This window comes from Gallus gallus, chromosome 4 (assembly GCF_016699485.2).
Source record: "Gallus gallus isolate bGalGal1 chromosome 4, bGalGal1.mat.broiler.GRCg7b, whole genome shotgun sequence".
Classification (NCBI taxonomy): domain Eukaryota; kingdom Metazoa; phylum Chordata; class Aves; order Galliformes; family Phasianidae; genus Gallus; species Gallus gallus.
This window is the reverse complement of record NC_052535.1, coordinates 84,386,217-84,411,944: the sequence shown is the minus strand read 5'-3', so window position 1 is coordinate 84,411,944 and position 25,728 is coordinate 84,386,217. Positions and strand designations below refer to the sequence as shown.

Below are 25,728 nucleotides of genomic sequence, written 5' to 3'. Positions count from 1 at the left end.
GGGACATAATTTGATCCTTAACTCTATCCAAATACAGTTAGGATAGGCACTTCTATACTTCTAGCTAGCATATGCTATTGTAGTAGGGCTGCTGGACTTCAATCAAACAAGGGTAAATCAGTCTCCAGGTGAACCGGTGCTGTGCAGCATACGAAGAGCTATATTTCAGCCATTTAGAGTATCTGTAAATTATCATGGACAAAATTTCTTTCACACATCATATCCTATTAAACAGGATTCAGCTGATTTCAAGATTTATATTTATTTTCTGAGTGCATTAGATATTGTCATGGAATAGGCTGAGTTATTTTATTAGGTTGGATCAGGTTTAATGTTCCCATAGTACTCCAATCAATTACCTGGTACTGGCAGTACCCTGAACTGATTTTTTACAATATGAGAAAGTGTTCTCATATCTTTTGTTCACAGCCATTTTGCTATGCCGGCAACAGTCCTCACTGTGATGAGAAAGGCTGGCATACACCTTCCCTCCTATTCTAGAAGTGAGGAACACACTAGTATCTGTGATTGTGCTTCACTTCTGCAGTATGTCTAGAACATTGGAGCTGTTTTTCAGTGAAGCCAAGACCATCCATCCCCATAATGGTCTTTAACAGAGGACACACACACACCCCAAGGAGCCATCCCAGTTCTTTTGGACTGTCCGGTAGAACTAAATGTATATTCCACCTAAGGCTTCCACAGCCAGCATTTACACTACAGTATGTGGGAGATCTTTTCAAGTTCAGTCGACCAATCACATCAGTCCCTCTTGTATCCTCACTTATCTACAAATGAACCTTTTCCTAGTCAGTAACCACCAAGGCTCTGGATGTCTGCAGAAAAAGCAACATCCCAACAAAAAAAAATAAAAAAGCATAAATGTAGACAGCTTCAGATGGCATTGCTACTCATCAGAAAACACAAAGAGTTTCCGTATGTTCACAACCAAATGTCCTTGAATTCCTTAGGGTAGTGGACAAGCTGTCCTCAGTCATGCTCTATGGGTACTGAATTTGGTGTCTGTGCGTTTTGTAGAACCACAGTTTAAGTCAGTGGTGACTTTTTTGCTGCTACACTTACCTTTATTCACGTCTTCTGTTGCTGCAAAAATGTCTGCCCAGACAGCAAACCTGATTTTTCCTACATAACATTCTTGCTTAAAAAACCTGTCTTTTGAAATCCATTCTAAGTTTATTCCCAAAGTGTTTTCTGAGATTAGTTTAACCCAGAAATTAATTTACCTATTTCCTTCCCTAAATCTTATGTATTTAGGACCATATTATCTTGGCTGCCAGCCATCAGTAACACTGCACATAAGGGAAAAGCAAGGAAGAGCTTCTCTATGTTTCTTTGCTGTCTCAGAACTGCTAAGATAAATCTAAAGCTGTGCTCAAAGTAAAAGTAACGAAGCAATCTCACATAGGGTTCACATACCCCACTAATCAGTTTAATAAAAATAAGTTATGAAAAATGTGTTCTATCACGAGAATATTCTTCAGTAGAATTTACTGTATCCAGCCCTGTCAAGAAATGTCCCTGTCCCTGGTATTTCTAACAGGAGCTCACTGAAATGTGTTGTCTTTTTGCATATTTACTTCCTTTTCCACTCTATCTTCTCCCCAGAAAACTTTTGGCGTCAGGAGTTTGAGTAAACGCTGAGACTGCTCCAGTATTGCATCGCACCCTATAGGGCTGAGATCCTCCATTCACACAGACAACTACAGATGCAGATATTTTCTGCTGGTCTTATGTATTTGTTGCTGGACATGCAAAGAACCAAAACTTCAGTGTTCAGAGAACTTCTAGAAAAATTCTACCAAGAATACCTTGCACTTCAGCAAAATGTTGTGGGAGTTTAGTCTACAAGCAGCTGCTATGTCAGTTTGAATTTAGTTTCTGTCCTCAGAGCGTATTTCAGTATATGCTTCTGTATTCTTACATGGAGATAATTGTTTAACTGTGCGGTAAATAAGTTTAACAGAAAACACTGAATAAGGAAAAATTAATATATAAAGAAGATAGAAAACTGGAAAAGAAGGAGAAATTAACTAGACACAAAATATGTAAATTATATTTTGTTAACATTCTTTCTATTAGGGAATGGACACAGGGGACCATGAAGAAAAGTAGGTATAATAAAAAAATAGTGACATAATTTTGACAAATGTGCACGTGGGAACCTGAAGAATGTGAGAGGTAGAAATTCCTATTTTTAGCTCTAACAACTGTGTATTCAGCAGCACTTCAGGACAAACTTAGATTAGCCTGATAGCATTTCAAATTCCTTTGGGTCTTTGCAAGATTTATCTCCTGTAAAAAATATAGAGAACCTTTTACATGTTTCTACTCCACAGAGAATACAACGCGCTCCTGTAGTTGAAATATTCCAAAATGAACCCATGCAGCCGACTGTCTCCTGTTTGATACTTTAGCTGCATGTTTGTAGAATTGCAGTGTGCTGTAAAAGTTTTGTGAGTTGACTGTAAGCACCTCCTATTGAACAGTCTCATTTCAAAATTCATTCCTTCGTTGGTTGTCACAATTCTTTATGAGATACAGATTACCTTAATTTTATCATAAATAGTTTTATGAGCATTAAAGCCTGCCATCAGGAGTGGTTTCTGACGTACCATGTTTTGTTAGATGTGTGTATACCTCCATCTTAGATAATATTAAAACCTCACTAAGTTTCTTCTTTGCAAAGTTTAGGATGACACAAATATAAACAAACACATTTAAAGAAACACATTTACTGCGTACACAGAGAGAATGATATAATTTATGTTACAGCCAACAGCGTTAATGTCTTAGCAACTATTTTTCAGACAGTTGCCTCATTAGGGGCACCCACCAACCATCAGTCAGGTCTCAGATCTCAGTTAACCTTTTAAAGTTAAGTTCAGAGTTTTTCTACTACAATCCAAACTTCTGTTTTGTTTCTAGTAATTTTGTTAGCTGGGTATCCTCGTGGTAGATATTCTTCTCACTTTCGAGGGGGAAAAAAACACATTTTTGTGTATTCATAAGTTTCAAGGCAAGTTTACTCAGTCATGTTATTGTCTTAAGCATGCTGCAAACATCTGGTCACTCTGATTTATAGAAGGAGTTTCTGACGAAAGGCGAGTAAAACATGTTTAGAAAGACAACAAAATAGCCAATAAATTATAATATACATAATTTAGAGAAAAAAATTAATGTCTAGGTATAAATAGTTGCAAATCAACAAATTACAATATTTAAGAATGTTATTAGTTAAGATTTTTTGGTTGAATGGTTTTCACTTGTGAAGCAAAATCTTTCCAAATGTCTTCTTTTCTGCCACTAGAGGGTACTCCAAGAACTTAGAGTGTATAACAGAGATTTATTTGGGTTTTCTAATCTGTAAATTACGGAGTACTGTTGTCATACTAAACCTTAAGAATGCAACACCCCAAAGTCTTGATACTAAACAGCAACTTTCAAAACCAGTCTAATATATTTTTTCAGCAAAATAGTGTGGCATACCTGAATTATAAGGAACACTGAATGACATGTAGTTTAGATTTAGTTACACTTATCTTACTTTTAAATTATCTAAATTATTATCTTTTCTTTATTTCAGACACAATTATCTGGTTCACATTCTGTTTCTTCTTCCAGACTTGGACAAGGCGTTCCGTCATTAGCAGGGTGAAGAACTACAAAACGAGTTCTGATCTTGGTCCCCATTTTTCTGCAAGGACCTCTGCAGAGACCCCAGGAAGACCATTGTGAAACTTCACAGTCCAGTGGTGTTTCTGCAAAATACACAATAAAAAGGTAACTGCAAAATTTTCTGCTGAAGGCAAATGCATAGTTGGCAAAGCATTAAGGAATGATGATCAAGTAGCATCCTTTCTTATACAAAAGTACACGTGATGTTAATGAAATCCATATGTTGTCTTATAAATAAAAATGTCTGTTTTCAGCTCCTAAATTCAAGGACATTGCTATTATTTTTATTGCAGTCAAGAGACTGTCAGAGGTACTACAGCAGTAGTGCAGCAGATTTTTTACTGAATTGAAAATGTAGCATATCCATCCCAAAGGACTATGTTTTAAGTGATTACACTTAAAACACACAGTGTCAATTTTATAACTTATTTTTCATTGAATTGCTTAGTAAAAACACTGGAATTAAAGCTTTTATCTGGTTTATGTATGTACATTTCTATTTCTTTCAAGGGACGTGTTGTTCCTGTAGTTAGATCAGAGTCCGTTTAACTCCTGTTCATTTAAGTCTTGCTTGAGGAGCAAAGGAAGTTTCATTTTTTAATGAAACCTTTTTTGGTACATATTCTAGAGTTCCCTTTACCAATAGAAGTTATTCCGTAACTAGAAGCTTTCTGATACTAAAAGTGTTTTCAATGTAGTTTTAATTTACTGCAACTAAAGACATCAGAAATTCAAATATACTTTTCCTAATGTAAACTTCCATTGAAAATATGCCAGAAAAAGAAAAGGTGCTTATTCCTTAAGAGGTTAAATAAAAAACACTGCTGGTCACAGGAAATTGCATCAAATCTTTGTATTACAGCATTTGAGCATAAAATAGCTGTGCACAAGACCAGGCTTAAATGCTGTACTGAATATGTGACCTCTGGTATAAATTTCTGGCTTTACAATGGAACTCACTACTTCTGCTGCAATAATCGATTCTCATGCTTCCAACAGGAATGAACAACACAGTTTGATCTCTGATAATTAAATCTGTCCTTTTGCTTCTTAAATATATATTTTGAATAGACTGATTTACTGGTTAATATGCTGTAAAGTAGAGATACGTGATTTAAAATGATTCCTGAAATACTGTACCTTGCATGAGTTGTATTACATTTATATGCCAAAGAGGGACAAACGTTCCTTTCATATGTTGCAGGAAAGAGGTAAGATTCATAGCACTCATTTCAAAATTGTCTTGTTTACTAATAGAAAAACACTTACTCAAACTGCATAAAGAAATGCACTTACACAAGTATAAATTGTGCACTGTTAACTGCGTAGAAAATGAACTTTATTTTAGCAGTCATGAGGTGTCTTTAGGACAAAGCTAGAGGCATTAATCTTCAGACTTATTCTGGAGAAGATCTTCTTGGAACATGATTTATATAAGGAGTACATTGGAGATTTAAGCCCATAGCTGTCTCTCAAATAGAATTTGGGATGTCAGCCTTATTCATAACCATTTCTTTTACACTTTATAAAAAGTTACTAGAAGAGTATAAAGGGAATACCTACATAGACACCAACTGCTATCTTTCACGCTGAGCAAATATCACAAATATGTCCAGGAATGCATATAGTATGTACTATTTCTTCTGTTGCATCATCACGTAAGAACTTAAGCAGGAGTACTTACTTACAAGTTGCAAAGAATCTGTGGAGTTTTAATTCTGATCAATACATTTTATTTGTCATAAAATCCACTGACCTATGGTGATCACCGACCCAAGGCTTGAGCAAGCCTCACTGTGGTACAACTCGAGCCTTTGAACCGTAGCTCAAGTATGAAATCCATGTCTTATTTTTTCAGATTCTCTGTTATGTCAATTGGCTTGTTTTATTTCCCATGTGTGGGTCTGGAAACTATTGCAATGCAGATAGGAGAATATTCTACTTAATCACCTATTTCATCTACATCACCTACCAGAGTTCCACATATTTTTTGAATGAACAGAAATTACAGAATTGAGAATACCACAGTGCCAATCACTTACCTGAGAATGTGTCAAGTATTTCATTGCTTTTAGCTGGCTGGTTAAGATGAGGTATAGGAAAACCCAGCTGGTTTTTCTTCAATTTCACCATCGTTACTTGAGCAATAGGTGGCAAAATTTTGAGTTTGGGATAATAAAATGAGTTTGCTGGGTGGCTTGGAGAGGAACAAGTGATCTGTGAAATAAAAAGAGAACCCTGAAGAAATGCATCATTCTAGTAGCAAACAACTGGAAAATCATGTTGATGCATCGTGTTGATTCCTTTAGGCAACTAAGAAAAAAAAATAATCTGTAAACTCCAGCTCACAAAACTACTTTTGATAATCCCATATGGTTTGTGCAAAATACTTCTGAATTGGGCACAACAAATTGTGCCAACTTTTGGACGGATGTTTGGGGTGGGAGGAACTGAAAACAGAGTAATGTTTGGAATGGTTTGTTGACATACCTTGGATGTTATTACAAGACAAAATACAAAAGTATTAAATAATAGTATTAGGTATGCTGTAGCAGATGTCATATGTGTATAGGAGGCCAGATGGATTGTTTTCCAGCTTCTCTGTTATTTGTCTCACTGCTCATTAGCACAGCATTTGGCTCTAGAGGAACTGACCTTAACAAAAATAGGGACAGAGTGCTTCAACTATTCAAAACTTTTAAATGAAGATGCTCTGTTTCCCACATGCAAAAATGACAAAAGCAAAGAGCAAGCAAAGAAGACTGGAAGTAGAGTCACTGCAGTAGGAACAAAGATGTGTTCTGCTTTCCACTAGCTCCTTTCCCTCAAACATAACAGATTCAGGTGTCAGAAATGTGTTCTAGGGAAAACTCCTCTCTCCATCAGTACGTACAATTTCCTGTTCCTAGACTTTTCCTGTTTGGATACAAATTTAGCCATGCCAAAATTCTGGGAAATATTTTCATTTCCCTAGTTTTTTAAAGAATTGTTAAAAAACATCTTGGAATAATTATATTGTTGGAATAGGTCCCCTCTGACATAAGCCATTCTATGATTCTATGATATTCTACATACATAACTTTAAATGTAAGCCAGTTTTCATGATGCGTCTGCATTTACCCAACAAATTAGAATGATACAGGAAATGAACAAAAGCTATTAATAAATCCAGGTAGAGTGAGCATCAGTACTCTCAAATACTGAAATCAATTTCATGTGAGAATCTCTTGTGTAGTTACAGGATAGTTAGCTTTGAAGTGGACGACTCAAAATACAGAGATACAGAGTGCTAATTTACTTACGTACACCTACCTCTGTAACTGTGTCTTGTGGAATAGTGGCAAAGTTTGGGGAGGAAAATGTGAAGCCACTGTCGGTTCCAGCATCATATGGATATAGATCTACTGATATTTCTTCCATCCAGTGGTCCCCTTCACAGAGGTTTAGGCTGTCAATACCCACAAACCAGTCAGGACTTGGCACAATTCGTACAACAAATGAAACCTAATGAAATAAAACAACCCAGCATTACTTATGGCAATACTTATTTTGAAATTCTCCAGTACTAGTTATTGTAACTGTAGCTTAACTCGTGAAATAAATGGGCTTCTATATGCTTCTGCTTTATAGAACCTGCTAAGAGCTCATCGAAATTTGACATGTGTTTTTTTTTAAGTAACATTTTTCATTATCATATTTCTACCAATGAGAGCTCAAATATTTCACTTTGTGTGCTAGTGACATGGAAAAAAAAAAAAAAAAAAAAACCAACCCCAAAACTTTAAAGGTTAGCATGTACATTTACTTACTAATGGATGTCTTGAATGCACTTGTAATTCAGTGGAGGTTTGTCCTGTGCCACTGGAAATGGCAGGAGCAGAGAAGATTCCATGCACACTCTGAATTTTCTCTCCAGCTTCTTCTATTTCTTTCATTAATACCCATGCCTCACCCTTTTCAGCAAAATCACGTACACCATTGCTGGCATATTCATTTTTTTTCCACATGCTGTAGTCAGAACTATGAGTAACACCTATTTAAGTGAATACATTGCATGACAGAAAAGTCTGGTTTAGATTGTCCATATTTCTTCAGATGCTCTCTTCTATTTCTAAGGTTAAAAAAAAATTGTGTCTAACCATGAGCGAACACTAAGACATTTGACTTATCACTGTTTATTTCAGCTGTAGCCAATTGAAAAGAGAAGTCAATTGAAAACAGTTGTAGATTTTTGAAAGCATTGTGAATACTTCCATTTCTGCATTTTATTCTAACTTCAGTTATTTTCCTTCTTTTTACATTAGTTATATTAAAACCTACTATTGAGGGGGGGAAAAAAAGATCACAGTGATCAAGAGATTTATCTGGTCTTAAAACTGCATTTTTCACTTACCTAGCATTGATGACCACTGTGCTGGGGGCCTATAAAGCGGATACTGTTTGGGGAAGGCAGTCTGACTCCATTTCCCTGTGAAGATTATACTGTACTTTGCAAGTTCCTCTGCTGTGCAAATAGAGTCATCACCCAGAGGCAAGCTGCTGGCATAGCCTAGAATTGTTACAAGCAGCGTCCAGATAACTTTGCAGGAGCAGTAGACAAACATCAGGTTTTCCATTCCCTTCCACACGCAGAGCAAAAAAAAAAAAAATGCAGACACATTAGTCACTCTCAGCTCTGAAAGGAATTAAGAGTTACCTAATAAAATGTAACAAAGCATATGTTTTAACAGAAAGAAAACTCATATCCCAAGCACCAAAATTGTTACGCTTCTAGAAGCGTTCTAATATTTTCAGATTTGATATTTCCAGGCTATATGCTACAAATCTGTAACTGTACCTAGGACAAGTGTTTCTAATGAAAATAAAAATATCCTAACCTTGTTCACAGCACTACCTCTGAGAAAAATCTGTTTCTGATTTTCTTTTGAAATCTTATTAGAGTCACATCTTGAATTAATTAGAGTAGCAACTGTTTCTGTGGAAAACATTAGTGGTATATTTATTCTTCTAAAGATTAAATTGCAGGTTACTTTGCCAAAAGACATGATTTATTTTAAATTTGTGTCCAACAAAGAGTATTTTATGGCATAACATTTAAAATCAAATGCATTTAAAATATATATAAAGTACTTTCTGGTACTGGTGCATAAGAAATACATTGAGATTGCTTCAGACTGTTAAAGCTACAGAGTTGTTAAAAAAACAGTAATTTCTTAAAAGTTGCTGTCAAAGGCTGTGCAAATTTTGTTTTTAAATTGATATGATAATTGCATCAGACTGTTGAACTCCAGCAATTGTTTAAAGTAACAGCCTTAAAACCTTACATTTAAATGCTTTTTTTCTTTTGAGAAAACTACACAAACAGAAGTAAAACACTAGTAATATATTAATTGGTAAAAAGAGCTGTGAATACTCACTAAATATTTCCTCTGGAGCACTGGTAAAGGGAGAGCACCTGCTTTTGCTGGCAGCTGAGTTGGTCTGCAAGAGAAGACAGTAGGAGTGTTGGTATTTATGCCTGAAGAGGGTCCCTTTGGTCCAACAATTATTGTAATCTTTAGACTTTCCAGGTTTGCAGAAAACATGTCATCTTCTTGCTTGCAATCTTTTTGGACGGACTGCCAGAGGACTGCCTCTATGTCAACTGCTTCAGGTTCCTACCAGAAGACTGTGATGCCGAATAGACGAAATGCTTTTAAAAAATACCTTGGATTCCTACTAACAGTTTGGATTTTCTGGTGACTTTACAGTTCTCTGTTCTTATTAATGCCTCTAAGCTATACAAATGAACTGATTCCAACACTGGAAAAGCTCTATCAAATACACTTTAAATGAGAAGCATGTTTTCTTGCAAGTTTTATTGTCTGACAGATGCTCCTTCCAAACATTTACAGAGAGCTTGCTCACTCTCACACACCATATGTATGTGTTCAAATAAAAAGGGTGAGGCAGCTAAAAAAGTCAAGAGGAAAAAAAAGTTGCACTTCATAATTGCACATACTCACACAGACTGTCTCCTGCAAATATGAATTAATTTAAAGTAGTACAGTGTATATTTTTGTGTTCTACAGTGCCGTATGCTGGATGATGAAAGGGCTCTGTAACATCGTGGTTTCTTTGGAAAGAGTGGTTTTGGGAAGCACCGAGATTTTTCTTAGCTGTCTTCAGAGTAAAAAATCCCCAAATAAAAATCTCATTATTGCAGTTAAATCATACGTCCTCTGCAACACTGCTCACATATGTAATACTTACACATACTCACTACAATTATTTGAATTGCCTATGAAAAATTATGTTTCCTGCAGGGATCTAATTAAGAAATAATGTTAAATATTTATTTAAAATCATTTTCCTTAGCACCTTTTTAAAATACCCATAGGAAAAATAAGGGCTTTGTGCCATGCCTACATGGTTAACAAATGCTACTGTTGCTGATCAGCAAAGGAAATTAAGTTCAAAAGTTTACAATGAACCATGAGGAAAGTCTTGCACAGAGTCTTCCTTTGAAATTGTGAGGAATGTTGCTTAAGTACTTTCACAGACATCTAATAAGATGGTACAGCATAGAGAAAAGAAAAGAAAAAAAAAACAATATAATAAAAAGCTCTGTTATTTTTCAGATGGAAATCCCAGGCCATTGTGGGAATACAGATTAAGTCAGATACACTATCGTCCACCAGGAGGGGATTACCAACAAAGCAGTTTGAGTTCTCTAGCACTTCAAATGGTTACTTCTCCTTCCCTTCTGCCCCACACTCCATATGGTAAATTGGTAAGAAAAGCCAAGAGATGGATAAATTGGAATGTCTGAACTCTGTGTATATTGATCATTCTCCTGGCAAAATGCAATCCATTGGAAGTTTCAATACAGCTGTATTCAGCATCCAGCACCCACAATTCATGTATATCTGGATAGACTATGGGAATTCGGTAGCAGGTTAGGCTATTCAGACCCATTCCTCTTTCCTACATTCATGTCAGTGAAAATACCTATGTTTTCCATAGCTTAGTTCTGTTCCAGGAGCCATAGTCAGCTAAGCAATAGAGCTAAGAAACATTATGAATATTTTTACATCAGTTATTTGAATGTTTGTTAGAGAATGCTATGTGAATTACATCAAACTTTATCCCTCCTGGGCACGGAATTCCAGATCCACAGATTCTTTAGGGAATTGAGTCTACTTATAAATATCAGGAGTGGGTGATGTCCCCAGCCCACGCAACCTTCTAGAAGAACTACAGAAAAGTCCCATAAATATTAATGTTGCACAGAGAATTGTTAAAATGGCTTAAATATATTACTATCCTTAAACTTCACTATGGTTTTGTTATTAATATCTTCAATCATCACAGCTACCGAACCAGCTAAACACGCATACTGAAACATACTGAAATATTTCCAGGAGAACACTTAAAATGAGAACAAAGCAACTAACGTTGCATCCAGAACACAACTATTTAATATATCCAACTAATCTCTTCCTCTCGAGGAAAACTTGCTGTCAAAAGGCACATCACCAAACTAGATCATTCTAGTTCCATGATTACAAGTTGCAAATGTCTCCAGGAACAGAACAATACATGCAGGCTGCATAATTTGGCTCAGATATTACAGGGAATGCTTTCTAAATGATGAAAGAAACTGAATCACTGGAAGTCATTAACTCAGAAAATCATGAAGTTTCTAAGTACCGATATCAAAACAACAAGAGTTAGTTGGTTCTCCCTTAGAATAGTAATGCATGATGCCTCATACCGAGCATACTGAGATACCTTCCAGATCTATGTTCCTTCTTCTACAGCTCCATCACTCCCATTTATTGAGTTTATCAGATTTTTGAAATCAGATATATAATTTATGGAACACAACTGATGCAAGATCTTTTACCTACCTTACTGCTGTTGGAATTATAGACTTTGAAATATACCTTGAAGATACTCAGAAAACAAAATGGATCGTAGTCCTTGTGTTCATTGTCAGATTCCAATCCAGAATGGAGATTTTGTTCCTTACCATTCATACAGTGAACTATTCCATATTTATAATAAGGGCTCAGCTATGATAAAGTATTTAGGGAGGATTAAAACATTCAAAATATCAACCTGAGGACTTCCAATCTTTTTTCTTTAAATAGAATCTGCTAAACACGATCCACTTCTGACACTGTAAAGGACATCAGAACAGCAAATTCAGTATCTCATAGTTGGAGAAAATGAAAAAAAGAAAAAAAGAAACAACCCCCCCAAAAAAAGAAAAGAAAAAAGAAAGAAAAAGAAAAGTAGATTTCTACTCAATGAATGACATTCATGGCTGGGAAGCCACAGATGCCAAATTTCTGTGGGCCAGCAGTCGGAGAAAAAAATCGCTGTGGGATCAGAGTCTGTGCTTGCAGCTGAAAACTCAGAGATGACTGGGGAAAAAACTTCCACTTTTAGAAACTATTTTGCCCATGTCTAGAATTGGAGGTTTCTCTTTCTCTTTTACAGCAAAATAGCCTTTGTTCTTAAAGTCTGTGTTCTAAAGTTACATCTACTTCCCATTCATATGTATACGTCTATAGACCCTGAATGCTTGAGGGAATAGGCATACAAGGCTTATCTTCTTCAAACATCACTTCTAAAATTTGCCTTGAATTTAATTTTGCTAGTGTCAATGTGCAACTTTTGCTCTTTCCTGACAATAAGAAAACAGTCTTACAGCTTCTTCAAGCTTTCCCAAGATTCACTGGGTGAAAGACAAATAGTATAAAACAAAAGTTGTGTCCAATTAGTTTTGTTTTTTTAAATGACATTCACAACCTTCAAAAATATTCTGAATTTTTGCTAACCTGAAATGGTTCACTAAATGAGAAAAAAAATGCCTACTTAAAAATTACAACATTACTTTTAATATCAGTCAATTTGCCTAACTTTCTTCAGAAAAGAAGCTCCAAAAATTTTGTTTCTCTACTCCTGAATTATTACCACACATTAAAATCATACTAAAACAATTGCTATTTTCCCAGTAATTAGCATATGTTCAACTTTGATATGTGCTGGTTATTTAACACGCTTATGAATAGCTATCATCACTTTGTCTACCAAGAGAAACATAATACTGTAGTACTTAAGAAGGATTATATGCCCATACTTTCTCTCCTGCAGTTACCATGGATACAGATACGATTATGGACACTCAACAATGCCAAAAGGTTTACATACAGTCTACACCCTCTAAGTTGTAAGATCTCAGTACCAGAGTGGTAAGCAGCAGAATATTTTACTGTGGAGAAACCACAGTGTTGGTTGGAAGACTTTATAAAACATATTTATATAGGAGAATAAACATTGTCAATACTGGTGTTGCAACAGCAGTTAAGGCAGCTTTTAATCTCAACTTATGTTTTGCAATAACAATTTTGTTTGCAGTGTAAGGCACCTAAACTACGTAAACACATATGAAATAGATATGTAAAATGCCTCTATATGTAATGAAGGTCTAGTCCTTACAGTCAGTTGAATCTAGAGAACTATCCAGCTCATCCTTTAATACACACCTACATTTGACCAAATGAATGACTGATGAGTAGCTCTCTGGTCTCCACCAAGTGTATTGGTAGGCCCTCCATCAACCAGACACCTCACTCACACATAATCTACATACAATTAACTGATTCAGACATCTCTATCTGTTACTGAATCTAAACTCAACTGGACTTTGTTACACGTTCTCACTGATGACTATAATCAAAGTTCAACTTGCTAGTAGTGAATTGCAAATTTGAGTCTAGATATTCCTATTGCAAGGACGTTGTATTTTGCACTGGTTGGGTTTTGAGTTTGTTTGCTGGTTTTCTTTGTTTGTTCACAGGTTTAATTCAGGGCTCACTGAGAATTCAGACCAAGATAAGGAAAAATCCCAGATATATTGTCTGCAATTAAACATCAATAAGAAACACTTCCAGCATTCTTGTCTTACCCATTTTTAATTCACTTCTAGTACTGAAAAACCTAGTATACAAGCCAGTACTAATGACTAAACCAAGGTCACCTATCAAAGTGACCAAAGAACATGCTTCTCTTCAGGCTTCTTCCCCTGCACATATTGTAGTTTTACCCAAACTGTGTGGCAGTAGTAACCATTTCATCCATTTCATTTTCTGCATCAGATTCTTAGTTTCATCTTCTTTACATGAGCACAAAGATACACATGGCTACACACTGAACAACACAGAAGAACTAACTGAGTTAATAACAAATACTTCTAAGTCAGCATTCAGACAAATAACTTCCTTCATATGATCATCACTGTTCTGATGGAAGGAGCACACCACAAAAAGCAGCTCCCAGCATCGAAGGGGATGGGAGAACTCAAGGCAGTAGCTATTATGGTTTGATTTACATGGTTAGTGAGGCAGTTTGCTGAGCTGACTAGTGCCCAAGGTGTTCAACTTTTGTGGAAAGCCACCTTCACCAGCATTTTTGGTCCACTTATCTATCATTTATCATGTTAATAATGAAGCTGTCTTCCAAATCATAAGTATCCTTCAGAAATCCTTTTCTCCTATTTCACCATACTCCTTTAGACATAATAGACCATAGCTGATGTTTCTTGATTCGCATAAGGGCTTAGCAGTTGGAGCTCTCTGATGATTTAATCATCAAGGTTGTCCAAACAAACCTTCAATAACTTCTTATCTTCTTAGGAATAGAGTTATCTTGGCAACAATTAACATAACCAGAAACAAACAATTTAAAGCCCCTCCCCTAACTCAGCAGCTAAATCACAAATCAGTGACCTCATTCCTATGGCTAATGCTCAGGATATGTATGGAGCAGTCTCACCAGTCCTACACACTCAGGCAGCTGTGTCATCCTGGTCCTCATCCATTCAGACCACTGCATACCTGCAACAGCCAGCCTGTCCTGCCACTGCCTCTTTTGGTTTCCAAAGGGTCTTGCAACAGGATGTTGGAGCAGGAATTCATGCCATTCTTATATCCACCAAAACTCCACAGATCGGGGGAAAAAAACAGCTTCTTTGAGCTGCTCATCAGACTAGTATTTGGAGATGTGGGATGAGGGCCAGCATTCAGAGAACTGTGCTAATCTGTGGAGTGCCTGCACCAGCAGTGTTAGCTCACTAGACTGTACAGCATACGTGACATAGCAGAACTCTGTAACAGGCTGGATATTTAGGAGATTCTAACCTTGTAGATCTGACTCCAACACCTGTGGGAAAACGTGCTTTTAAATTTACTTTTGATATTTGCAAGAAAATCTCTTGTTCAAACAAAAGATGCTTTGAAGACAAAACCAAAGACATTTATCATACTACAGCTTAATTGCAGCAACAGACAGAATATTTTTGAGGCATTGCATGCAAACACAATAAAAAAGAAATGTCTTAATTAATATACGACTTCATTTCTTTATTCATTTTTGGGGTTGGGTATTTAGCCAGTGTAGAAAACCTCACGGTCAGTATGGTAGTTTTCAATTTGGCTACTTGTTTAACACATCAGTTCCACTCTTGCAGTGCCTCCTTGAAGGCTTTAAAATGAGACTGGGTAAACATGAGCAGTATGATCTGATCTCAAAGTTGACCCTACTGTGAGTTAGAGGTTGGACTAGAGACATCCTGAGGCCCCTTATAATCTCAAGTATCCTATGATCCTATGACACTAATTTTTTTTCCAGTCTTACTCCAATCCCTCAAGCAACAGCAAAAATCTGTCACTGTCTAATTCTCTTATAGGTTCTCTGTCCATCTGGGTTTTTCTCTCACAATACTGGGAATGCAGAAGCAAATTGGAGTCTTGTAAAGGAAGATGTAAAGGAAGATGATGTAGGAAGACCTGAACACATGGTTATGCCAATTGATGGAGTACAAGAAGCCCTTAATTTAGCACCAACCAATCTCTGAAACTGGTGATACAAAAGCTAAATGCACATGGTGAACATGAAGCTAATTAACTGACTGAAAGAGGAGATCTGTTAGTTCAGAAACATCACCATGCTAACAAAGTCATATTGCTTTGGAGTACTGAGAAAAACTCCCCACAGTTCTCTCTGTACAGACATCAGTGATGGCAACTTTCACAAAGTTGCTTGCGTGCTTGTGGAGGATCACTGCATGGAATGCAGATAACAAAATGGGCAAAATGCATATCTACTGAGTTTTTAATGGGAAAAGTCAAGCCTTTTGTAATCCTCTATACAATAAGCAACATTGCAAAGATTTTTTACAGTGTTTTATAAACATGTGGTGAAGTCAACCCCTATCAAATGGATACTTTTAATTTACAACATCGCTAACATTTTGTTGAGGTAATCAAACATACCCTCATTCAAAACATTTGAAATTGGGAGGTGATCATAACGGTTTGCTGCATATATTAATATCTGTTTGATAACTTGGTTATAAATATGACCCAATGCTTGGAAACAAACTTTCAACTAAACTGCCAGCAATGACTGCTGAAAAAACGTAGATTTGATGACATGCACACCCAAGAGCACAAAAGCTCATAAAGGTAGTAGAAATCAGGACAAACAAGTCAGTGATACATAAGAGATTATTGCTTTTGACCATAGGCAGAAACAAACTTGCTTTTGTCCATAAATAAACTAAACAAACTGCTCTGTTCACTCTTTGGTTTTCAACAAAGGTAAGGAAAACATGGACAGTAAGAATTTTCTTTTCTAAATCAGTACTTATGCTATTATTGAAGAAAGTGAAATTATTTTTTAGAAAGTTCTTTATTTTGAATTGGAAAAAGACTGCTCTTTAAATAAATGGTTATCTAATTTCTTGTCATTTCTAGTGCTGTTCCAGACTCCTGTGTTATTAATAGTCATATATGCCTCAACAAAGATCTTAAAACAAATTTAAGTTTTTTCCATTATATTCTGCACTAGGTACAAATTAAGGATACACTGATATCAATTTATATTTCAGGAATCTATACAACTTCTTTACTTCTATACTTCTTTACTTATACTTCTTTAACATCTAAAACAAAATCAAGTATTGTGCTAGAAAGCACTGCATTGCTACAAATGCTTAAATAGTTCTTTTCATTCTAAAGCACCTGTGTAAATATGAATAAGTGTCAACAGAAATATGTTCTGATTTATGAACATAATCAGAATCTGACCTATTGTTTTAATATATGTAAAACTCATATCGTAATTTCTTTTGTAAATAGAAAAGCTATTGCCCAGACCACATCTTAATTAACCACTCTGGATTCTGTTTGCAGATTCCATTAAGTATATTATTCTTCACTTCTTGTTTTAGCCTGCTCTTCAAAGTTACCATAAAGTTGACTGAATGTATTAAAATTTACAAGTGCTGAGGAACTGTTCTAGAAACATCTTTGTAACTATGAATTCCATGCAGTTTTTAAAGCAAATACAGTTTAGTGAAACTAAATGAGAAATAAGCACAGAACTGGGGAAAGACTTTAGTAATAATTTACATTCTTCCCTTTCTCAGTCCCCGCCTTCTGTTTGCTATATGGACACTAATAACCCTATTTGACTGTTATATGACACATTTCTAGCTGTCTCTAGAAATAACATTATTGAAAAAGCCAGACCAGTTAAAGTCTAAACTGTAAGTGCTGATTAATCAGCTAATTAATGAGTCTCGTATTCTGTAATGAACGCTCAGAAAAGCAACACGAACACAAATCTTGGGAGTATATAAAAGCAGAACCATGTTCTTTAGTGATTATTTTGACTCAGCAAATCTATGTGGTAGTCACAGAAATATAGTCCTAAATATTTTTTTGGACAATACTGAATATTTCATCATTCATTTAACAAAAAACAGTTCATCAGTTTGTTTCATGGAATCATGAGAACACCAGTTGGAAGGGTGTTTTTTTTTTTCAGCCTTATTCAAAGCTGGGTTGTACCCCAAGTAGGTAAAGCCAGCTTTGTCTGAGTCTTGAAAAGCACCAAGGGTGGAGATTTCCACCACCTCCCTGGGTATCTAGACCAGTGCTGCATCACAATCCTTGTGAAAAAGTTTCTCCTTCCACGAAATATGAATTTCCCAAGGTGCTGCCTGAGACTGCTATCGCTACAACCTAACCTGCTGTTAACAACTGGAATTTTAGTTTTGCTGTCTTTGATGGGAAACATCCTTCAAGTCAGCGTAGGCTGCTATTAAGATAACCCTTTAATTCTTCTTCGCTAAACCAACTCAGCTCACTCAGACCTCTTCATATGCTATGCACTTCAGTCTGGTTGCCTTGATAGGCCTCTATGAGACTCTTCAGCCTCTAAGCACCTTCCTTGATTTGGAAATCTCTGAAATGAATGCACTAAGCTGTGTGACCTCACCAGTGTTTAGTAGAGGCTGTAACAACTTCCCTCAGCCTGCTGGCCTTGCAAATCCTGTTGTAGCCCAGTATGCATTTTGCTTTATTCATGATGTGAATACGCTTTTTGCTCCCATTCATTTTGTTGTCCACAGTAATCCCCGGGTTCCTTTCACTGTGCTGCTATTCAGCTAGTTTATTCCCACCCTGAGCTGATGCATAGGGTCATTTTGCCCAGGGGCAAAATCGTGGACTCCTTCTTGAACTTTTTAGGTTGGGATTTCTCATCCAGATTATGAAAATTTGGAAAAGATTTCCAAGAATTTACCTGGAAAGATTTGTTGTTTGCCCACCCCACTGACTTAGTAAGTATTGCCCTCAAATTTACCAAGACACACTGTTTCATCAAGTGTATGTTTATAGCACACTGTAATATGATGTAAGAAAAGACTTACCTTTTTCAAGGCATGGATCCTCTGCCTTTTCTGGAAGTCCCAAATCTTTCTCTTGGACTTCTCCTTTAAAAAAGCCTTGAGTAGTTTCTACCTATACTCTGTATAACACATTTCTTTTGCATTTGTATCTCCTACTTTTCATGTTCACTGTTTCCAAAACTACAGCAGCATTTGCCTTCCATGCTGTTCTAATTCACTGACAGATGTCTTCATCTCAATAGTGATTTTGACAGTTCTCTTGGCTAAGTAACTTTTGGCAAATTTGACTGTGTAAGCAGCCCTTACTTACTCTTACACAACCCTCTCTTACTGCTTGTGTATAAAATAGAGATACTGAGATGCCAACAGTGAGCTTCACAGAAGCATCGATATACCAAATTTTGTATTATCCCCAGCAACAACATCAATATTTTTTCCTCTAATAGTTATTCCAGTGTTATAAAAACTGATATGAATATATGCAGCTGCATGTTTAAATCTGCAGGTGAGCAGATCTTGTGACAGCATTACCTGACCTGCCTTTTTTTCCCACCGTAGTTGAATAAAATAACTTTAGTACTTCTGAAGACAGCAGTTTGTAAAATCTACTGTGAGCTGCATAGTAATTTACAAAGATAAGCCTCCACATATTATGTAACAAACCCAAAAACATTATAACAGAAATCCTGTAATTTCCTAATATCACAGAATTTACGCGCTTCCTTTGTTGGATCCTTCAAAAATATGCTATCAAATTCGATAAACCAGGCAATAAGAATTATTATTTTGACCAACTGTTATTTTCCCTACACCAATCCATTGGCATCTCAGCCAGCTGGTGTACTATAATGCAGACAAAGTAAAGTATGGCGCAACTTTGCTCAGCAAGTATCATACAGGACGGTTAGAGATTACAATGCATGTGACATCTGGAGTTCAGTTCATGTTCAATAACACTGTCAGTTATCTCAAAACATGAAGGGAAAGAAGTTAAAAGGGAAAGGTTGTTTGTTATGCTTTATGTTCAGTTTACACAGGGATCAGTGTTTTTTATTGGCAATTTGGTCCCGTAGCTTATGCATTTATTTTGCTGGATTGTACCAGGATTACCTCAGAATATAGGACAGCAGAGAATTTGGCCCACCCTATGGGGTCTCATGAGTCTATGAATATGTAATGTTGGACCACAGATTTTATAAATTAATGATGTGATAAACAGAATGGAAAATACACTTTGTTTGCAGCGTGGACTGTATGATAGATGCTTTCCTGGAGAGCTCAAATGTTTGATTTCAGCATCTCAAGGAGGAAAAGCATGCAAAGATTGAGAGAAAGAGAAAACAGTATTGGAGTGTGCTCTTAGATCCCTTGTACTAACCAGAGCCGACCTGTCAACACAAATTAGATGAAATTCAAGAGCTTGATCAGCAAGCTTGTTTTTCCATGTTTTCTCGTCCATTATAGTAGCTATTTGTCTCCTGCTACCAGTAGGACTGGCCAAATAAATTACTCCGGGGATAATTTACTAAAATTTCTATAGTCATTTCCAAATAAGGAAGAGAGGGCCTTCATCCCAGAAAGCCAATATGTAAACATTTGCGTTTATGAGGTTATGGTGTGATTCTGAGGAAGTCTGAGCCTCGAGGTCGTGCTCACCAATTATATCTGCAGAGAGAGCATATCCCAAAGCGCTGAAGTGATCCTGGTCTCTGTGTTTCCTTTGAGCACAGCAACCCCTTAAAATCAAGCAGATGCAGATCTTTTGGATGATGCGGTCTAAATAAAGTTTTTGAAAACAAATCTTTCCCCCTGTTTTCTATTTCCTTTCAGAATGAGTCCCTCCTTCCAGATGCTCTGGAGTCATCAATTTGCTCTGCCTCCATGGGCCGCAGCAGCCTTCACACAGCCTCCCTCTGGGTCTCTAGGAATGTATCCTCTCCTTGACCTCTGAGGCTTGGCTGTAGATCTGCTCCTCTGCTACAAGCAAGCCATGTGCTCTTTCAGGAGACTTTCAGTCTGCATGCAGGCACTGCAGTCTCCTCTCCCTCCCTCTGTCCACCTGACACAAACTGCTGTAGCCAGGAAAAAGCAGAGGCAGCCTTTCTCAATGCTACTCTGTCACACCCATCTAAAACCAAACAGCGCAAAATAGAGGCTAAACAGGGAACAAAACACTCTGCTTTGTCACAGGATCATAGAATCATTTGAGTTGGAAGGGATCCTTAAAGGCCATCTGATCCAACTCACCTGCAATTGAACGGGGAGCCCCTACAGCCTGACCTTGAGTGTCTCCAGGGACGGGTACCCACCACTTCTCTGGGCAACCTGTGCCAGTGCCTCACCATCCTTACTGTAAAAAACTTCTTCCTTATATCCTGTCTTTTAGTTTGAAACCATTTCCCCCTGTCCTAACACAACAGATCCTGCTAAAGAGTTTGTACCCTTCTTTCTTACAGCCCCTCTTAACAAACCCCCCTTGTGATCTGTCATGAAGATGAGAAGAAGAAATAGGAAGAACTCTGTGCTCCCTGTGAAGGTTTTCCCTGCTTCCAGGTTTAGCAATGCACCCTGACCATTTTCCCACCTTGGGTGTGACCTGGATGAGACCTAGGATCACCTGCTCTCTCTAGGCCCTGTTTTCTGATGGGATCTGATCCAGAAAGGTTCAGGTTTATGCTCATATTCCAGAGTCTGGATTACAATACCATAATCCAGAATGATGGTGATATAAATACATACATATTAACGCATTATCAGATATTGGCTTGGGCTAGAAGGGACCTCAGAGGTCATCTAGTTCCAGCCCTTGTGCAGTGGTCAGGGTTGCCAACCACTAAATGAGGCACCACATCAGGCAGCCCAGGACCCCATCTAACCTGGCCTTAAGCACCTCTAGGGGTGAGGCATCTACAGTTCACTGAGCAGCCTGTGTGAGGGCCTCACCACCATCTCAGTGAAAATTTTCCCCCAACATCTAATCTTAATCTTCCCTCTCTTAGTATAGAACCATTCCCCCTGGTCCTATCACTATCAGACCATGTAAAAAATTGATTTCCCTCCTGCAAATTATGCATACAGAAAAGAACAAATGGGTAGATGTTACAAACATAATTAAAATGTGTCTACCTCTTTGTCTCACCCCTCTAGTTACTCTCAAAACTGTTGTCAAATAATTATCTACCCAGCTTCTAATCCTGCTAACTGTTGTCATAGCATCTGAGTGTCTCCTAAGATTAAAAAAAAAAAGAAAAAAACCCCACAAAATTAATTCCAATCTGTGCAGATAAAAACAGAGCATAACATTAGGAAGATTCTACTGTAGGAAAACCCAGGGAAAGATGAGCTGTTAATGAATTTAGGTTTTTGGTAGGGCAGTGACATACTGTACAGAGAGCTGTGGGTGCCTCATCCCTGGAGGTGCTCAAGGCCAGGTTGGATGGGGCCATGGGCAGCCTGCTCTGGTGGGGGCAACCATCCCATGGCAGGGGGTTGGGGCTGGGTGAGCTTTAAGTTCCCTTCCAGACCTAGACATTCTATGATTCTGTTATTCTATAATATTATTTTATACAAGTCATCAGGACTCTAAGTTTTCCCTGAAAGTCAAAGGGAGGGATATTATGCACATTAAGACATCATTTTACAAAGGAAGAAATCAGAAAAAAAAAACCCAACACCTAATAAGTACCTCATAACCGAGGTCTTAGAATAAAATTAAACAAAATATAATCCAAATACCAAGTGGTACATTTTTTGGTCTAAAATCCATACAGATTTTTCCTGTTGATATACCAGTTTGTGACTCTATTCTATTCATTTAGTTGTTTTCAGTATCTGTTGTTTACTTCCTTTATTTTTCAGTCTGATGAAATATTTCAGGGCATGAAAAGGCTATTAAGGCAATAGTTGGTGTACCTTCCCACATTTCCTGCATTCTTGAGTAATGTTCATTTGTATTTATCACTTGAATATGTCAGCGTGACCGAAGTACTACAAAAAAAGGGAGGAAAGATAAATAGCTTAGAAAATCCTGAACATCTGCAGATTTCACATCACATGGGCTGGTGTCTGTTCACATGTACAATGATGAAAGAAGTTCACTTCATATTTTGGAAAACAATGAAACATTCAGGTAAGAAATATCAGTTCACAGAGCAACTGCCATACATTTGTAACTTATCTTTGCAACATATGGGTGACAAAAGTTAATTCATTTAAAATAACGAAACAGCAGTTAGTGGATTAAGTAAATCCAGGAGATCTTTGAAGTATTTACCTGGCTGAGACTCTCATTCTTTAAAATTTTAATCTTTCTTTTATTACAAGGAAGTGAATTTAATTTCAAAAAATCCTTTACTGTACCCACATGCTTAGAATCCTTAAAACAAGACATTTCTTCTTTCATTTTCTCATCATGTGGAAAATTCATGAAAATGAGCATGCAGTGCAGTCAGTGGATGGAAAATTATTGCTTTCTCTCATAAAATTGGCAAAGAGAGGTTCTAAATAGTTACTAAAATAACACCAGAACATAGCAATTTTTACAAAGTTGGGCAGATCCTATGTATTTCGTTTTGTTAAGTTGGCTAATCTTCCATAAACTAAGTAACTCTCTTCTCAAATTAGTTTTAATTGTTTCTATCCAGCTTTTCAGTGAGCTACAAACTACAAAGCAATCTTATTATCCCCTTTAGATAGCCAAACGCATTTGCTAATAGTGAGCTTTTCAAGCCAGGACATCTACATTCTCCACCTTTGCAGAGAGGAAGCCAATTACTTAATAGGATTCTCAGGTGGCTTTGATTCTAGTAATCACTGAATGAGTCCGGAACAACCTTTTACCCCAACTCTGATCTTCTAAAGCAAACTTCTTGATCATTCCCATCTACTGTGCTTTCACTGGTGTTGGACTGGTGCTGGAGCATCACACAAACTGGATTTTGGAATGAAAGTAGTCAGAAGGTGAGCTTTAGCAAGCATTCACTCTAGAGGATAAGACTAAAACTAGCCTGGCATCAAAACCCCCTAATATGCCCTATATTTAGTACAGACATAGTTTCCAAATAGACTTACACCTAACAAGATGCAGAACCCATTTCTAAAGTGTTTTAGGCACTTAAAGTCATGAAAAATACACATAGGAGTTAAGGATGTGATCCTCTTTAGGACTTAAGAAAATTTCATTAATTGCTTATCTGCATCTTTGCCTGTCTAATCTTTTGAAATCCAAGCGTCATATTTCTGTGCTGCCGTTCCAGTTTCTCAAAATGAGGATAAATAATAATACCCAGTTTGACAGAGTCTGAGGAGGATAAATATATTAAAAACTGTGAGCTGCTCAAATCATAGAATAAGACGTTTGTATAAGTCTGTGACACAGATTGCTTTCATATCACAGATCAAGGTTAAACAAAGGCTAAAGCTCTGCATGCATGATTTGCAAATGCAGTTATGCTAATAGTATGATGATCTTAATTAGATGATCAGCTGCATATCTGACTTTTGATAATAAGTCCTAATGTGACTTGCTAATCAATGTCAGATATGGGAATAGAATGTAGAATTTCTGACTTGTGAATCCATGCACTAATTGCTAGACCAGACTGCCTCTCTAATGTCACCCTTCATTTCAAAATGCTCCATATACTGCTTGTACTCATGCTGTGTGTTATTTGAACATTTGTAGATTAACAGACTGTTAAGACCAGAAGAATCCACTGCAAACGTATTATCCAACTTCTAAGTAACACAGACCAAATAATTTCTTACCATCTCATATTGGGACATTACTATTTTTTCTTTCACCAGAAGTTAATGCTGTCAGTCTTCATTTATGACTGGGCTACAGAAGATCTTTTTCAAAGGCATCTAATTTTGATTTCAAGATCCAAATGATGATCAATTTGCCACTTTCTATGAGAAGAACTGTCAGTTATGAATTGCCCTCAACGTAGGGACATGCCAAAAAATAAGGTCAAGTTCATCCTGCTTTTGAAAGTCACATTTAATTGCTAGTTTAAATATTCTGACTTCTGCTGTCAGCCATGGTTATGTCTTGTTATAACTTTAACTACTAAATAAAAGATTTCTGTGTATTAGATTACAGAAGATACTATGAAAGAAAATTAATCAGTGCAATCACATTGCTTAATCCACTGTGAGAAGTAGCTCAGATAGCTAAAAAAAAAGTATAATTATTATAGCTTGAAATATATTTTTTTTATATAAATACATTTCATTTATCCATATTATAGACAAATCTTAAAAATAAACAATTAGTAAAAATAATAAATAGATAAATACATGAATAAATAAGTGAAACTATTACAGTATTTGGATATAAGGAAGATATGTTTTACAATAAGGGTATTGAGGCACTGGCACAGGTTGCTCAGAGATGTGATGAATGCCCTGTCCTTGGACACACTCAAGGTCAGGCTGGATGGGGCTCTGAGCACCTGATGGAGCTGTAGGTGTCTGTTCATTGCAGTGGAATTGGTCTAGATAGCCTTTAAGAATCCCTTCCAACTCAATCAATTCTATGAAAAAAAGCAAAAGTAAGAATTTTAAAGTGAAACTGAAAGATTTGCCTGTATTCAATGTCCTCTCAAATGGACAATCCTTGTGTTCTATACCTGAAAATCAAGGGAGGAAAAAAAGAAAAGAAGCACTTCATAGTGTGTAGTGGTCAGCTGCTTCTTTGAGTTTTGTCAGCACATCGGAAAACCATCTTAGCAACTGGGATTCCCATTAATTAGCTCACTGGAATAAATACAGCTGTCAAAGCAATGTAGAGTATTGTGGATTTTCCACACACAAGAAATCATTGCCCCTCCAACAGATAAGTGTTAGAATTAATCAAACTGAAGAAGTACATGAAGCTGTTGTGACAAAACTAACAAATTCCATGGCAGTACACTAAATTCCATGGCAGTACACTAATTCAGTCTGTGTTTATACGAAAGTACATGAAAAACTACCAAAATTTCACAAACTTGACACATGAATAAAATTGCTACACATAGAAAATATTCATCTAAAACTGAAGAATAAACATTTGACCTACAAAAGAAAAAAAAAAACAACAGAAAAAAGTACTTTCCCTTTGCAATGCAGAATATCACACTCAACAGTAAATGTGCTATAGTTTATGAAGAAAAGAATTAACTGTTATCCATGTATTTAACTTTTGCTAGCTGAGATGTTAACAGATTGTGGCCTAATTGTTACATGATATGTTGTTCTTTATCTTATGCACCGGTTTACTGTAGGGAGGGGGAAATCAGCAA

At 36.7% G+C, this 25,728-nt stretch overlaps 1 protein-coding gene and 1 long non-coding RNA gene across 4 annotated transcripts in view; one reads left to right on the top strand and one right to left on the bottom strand.

The window, feature by feature from the left end:
- Positions 1 to 52: 52 nt before the first annotated feature.
- LOC121110769 lies at positions 53 to 9,539 on the top strand. The gene is made up of 2 exons (XR_005859942.2): positions 53 to 3,801; positions 9,258 to 9,539. It is a non-coding gene; the product is annotated as an uncharacterized LOC121110769 (long non-coding RNA).
- The window catches only part of SPON2 (spondin 2), a 55,446-nt gene continuing 32,455 nt past the window's right edge, over positions 2,738 to 25,728 (bottom strand). Inside the window, exons 1-7 of one of the 3 annotated variants that reach the window (XM_040700314.2) lie at positions 20,099 to 20,239; positions 9,114 to 9,177; positions 8,090 to 8,315; positions 7,506 to 7,729; positions 7,009 to 7,200; positions 5,739 to 5,913; positions 2,738 to 3,779 (exon numbers count right to left, since the gene is read on the bottom strand). In XM_040700314.2, coding sequence (XP_040556248.1) covers positions 3,601 to 3,779; positions 5,739 to 5,913; positions 7,009 to 7,200; positions 7,506 to 7,729; positions 8,090 to 8,312 — 993 coding nt within the window. In that variant the 5' untranslated portion in view covers positions 8,313 to 8,315; positions 9,114 to 9,177; positions 20,099 to 20,239 and the 3' untranslated portion in view covers positions 2,738 to 3,600. Of the gene's footprint in view, positions 3,780 to 5,738; positions 5,914 to 7,008; positions 7,201 to 7,505; positions 7,730 to 8,089; positions 8,316 to 9,113; positions 9,369 to 20,098; positions 20,240 to 25,728 lie in introns of those variants that run through there. The other 2 variants (XM_015285992.4, XM_004936233.5) reach the window with 2 other exon arrangements.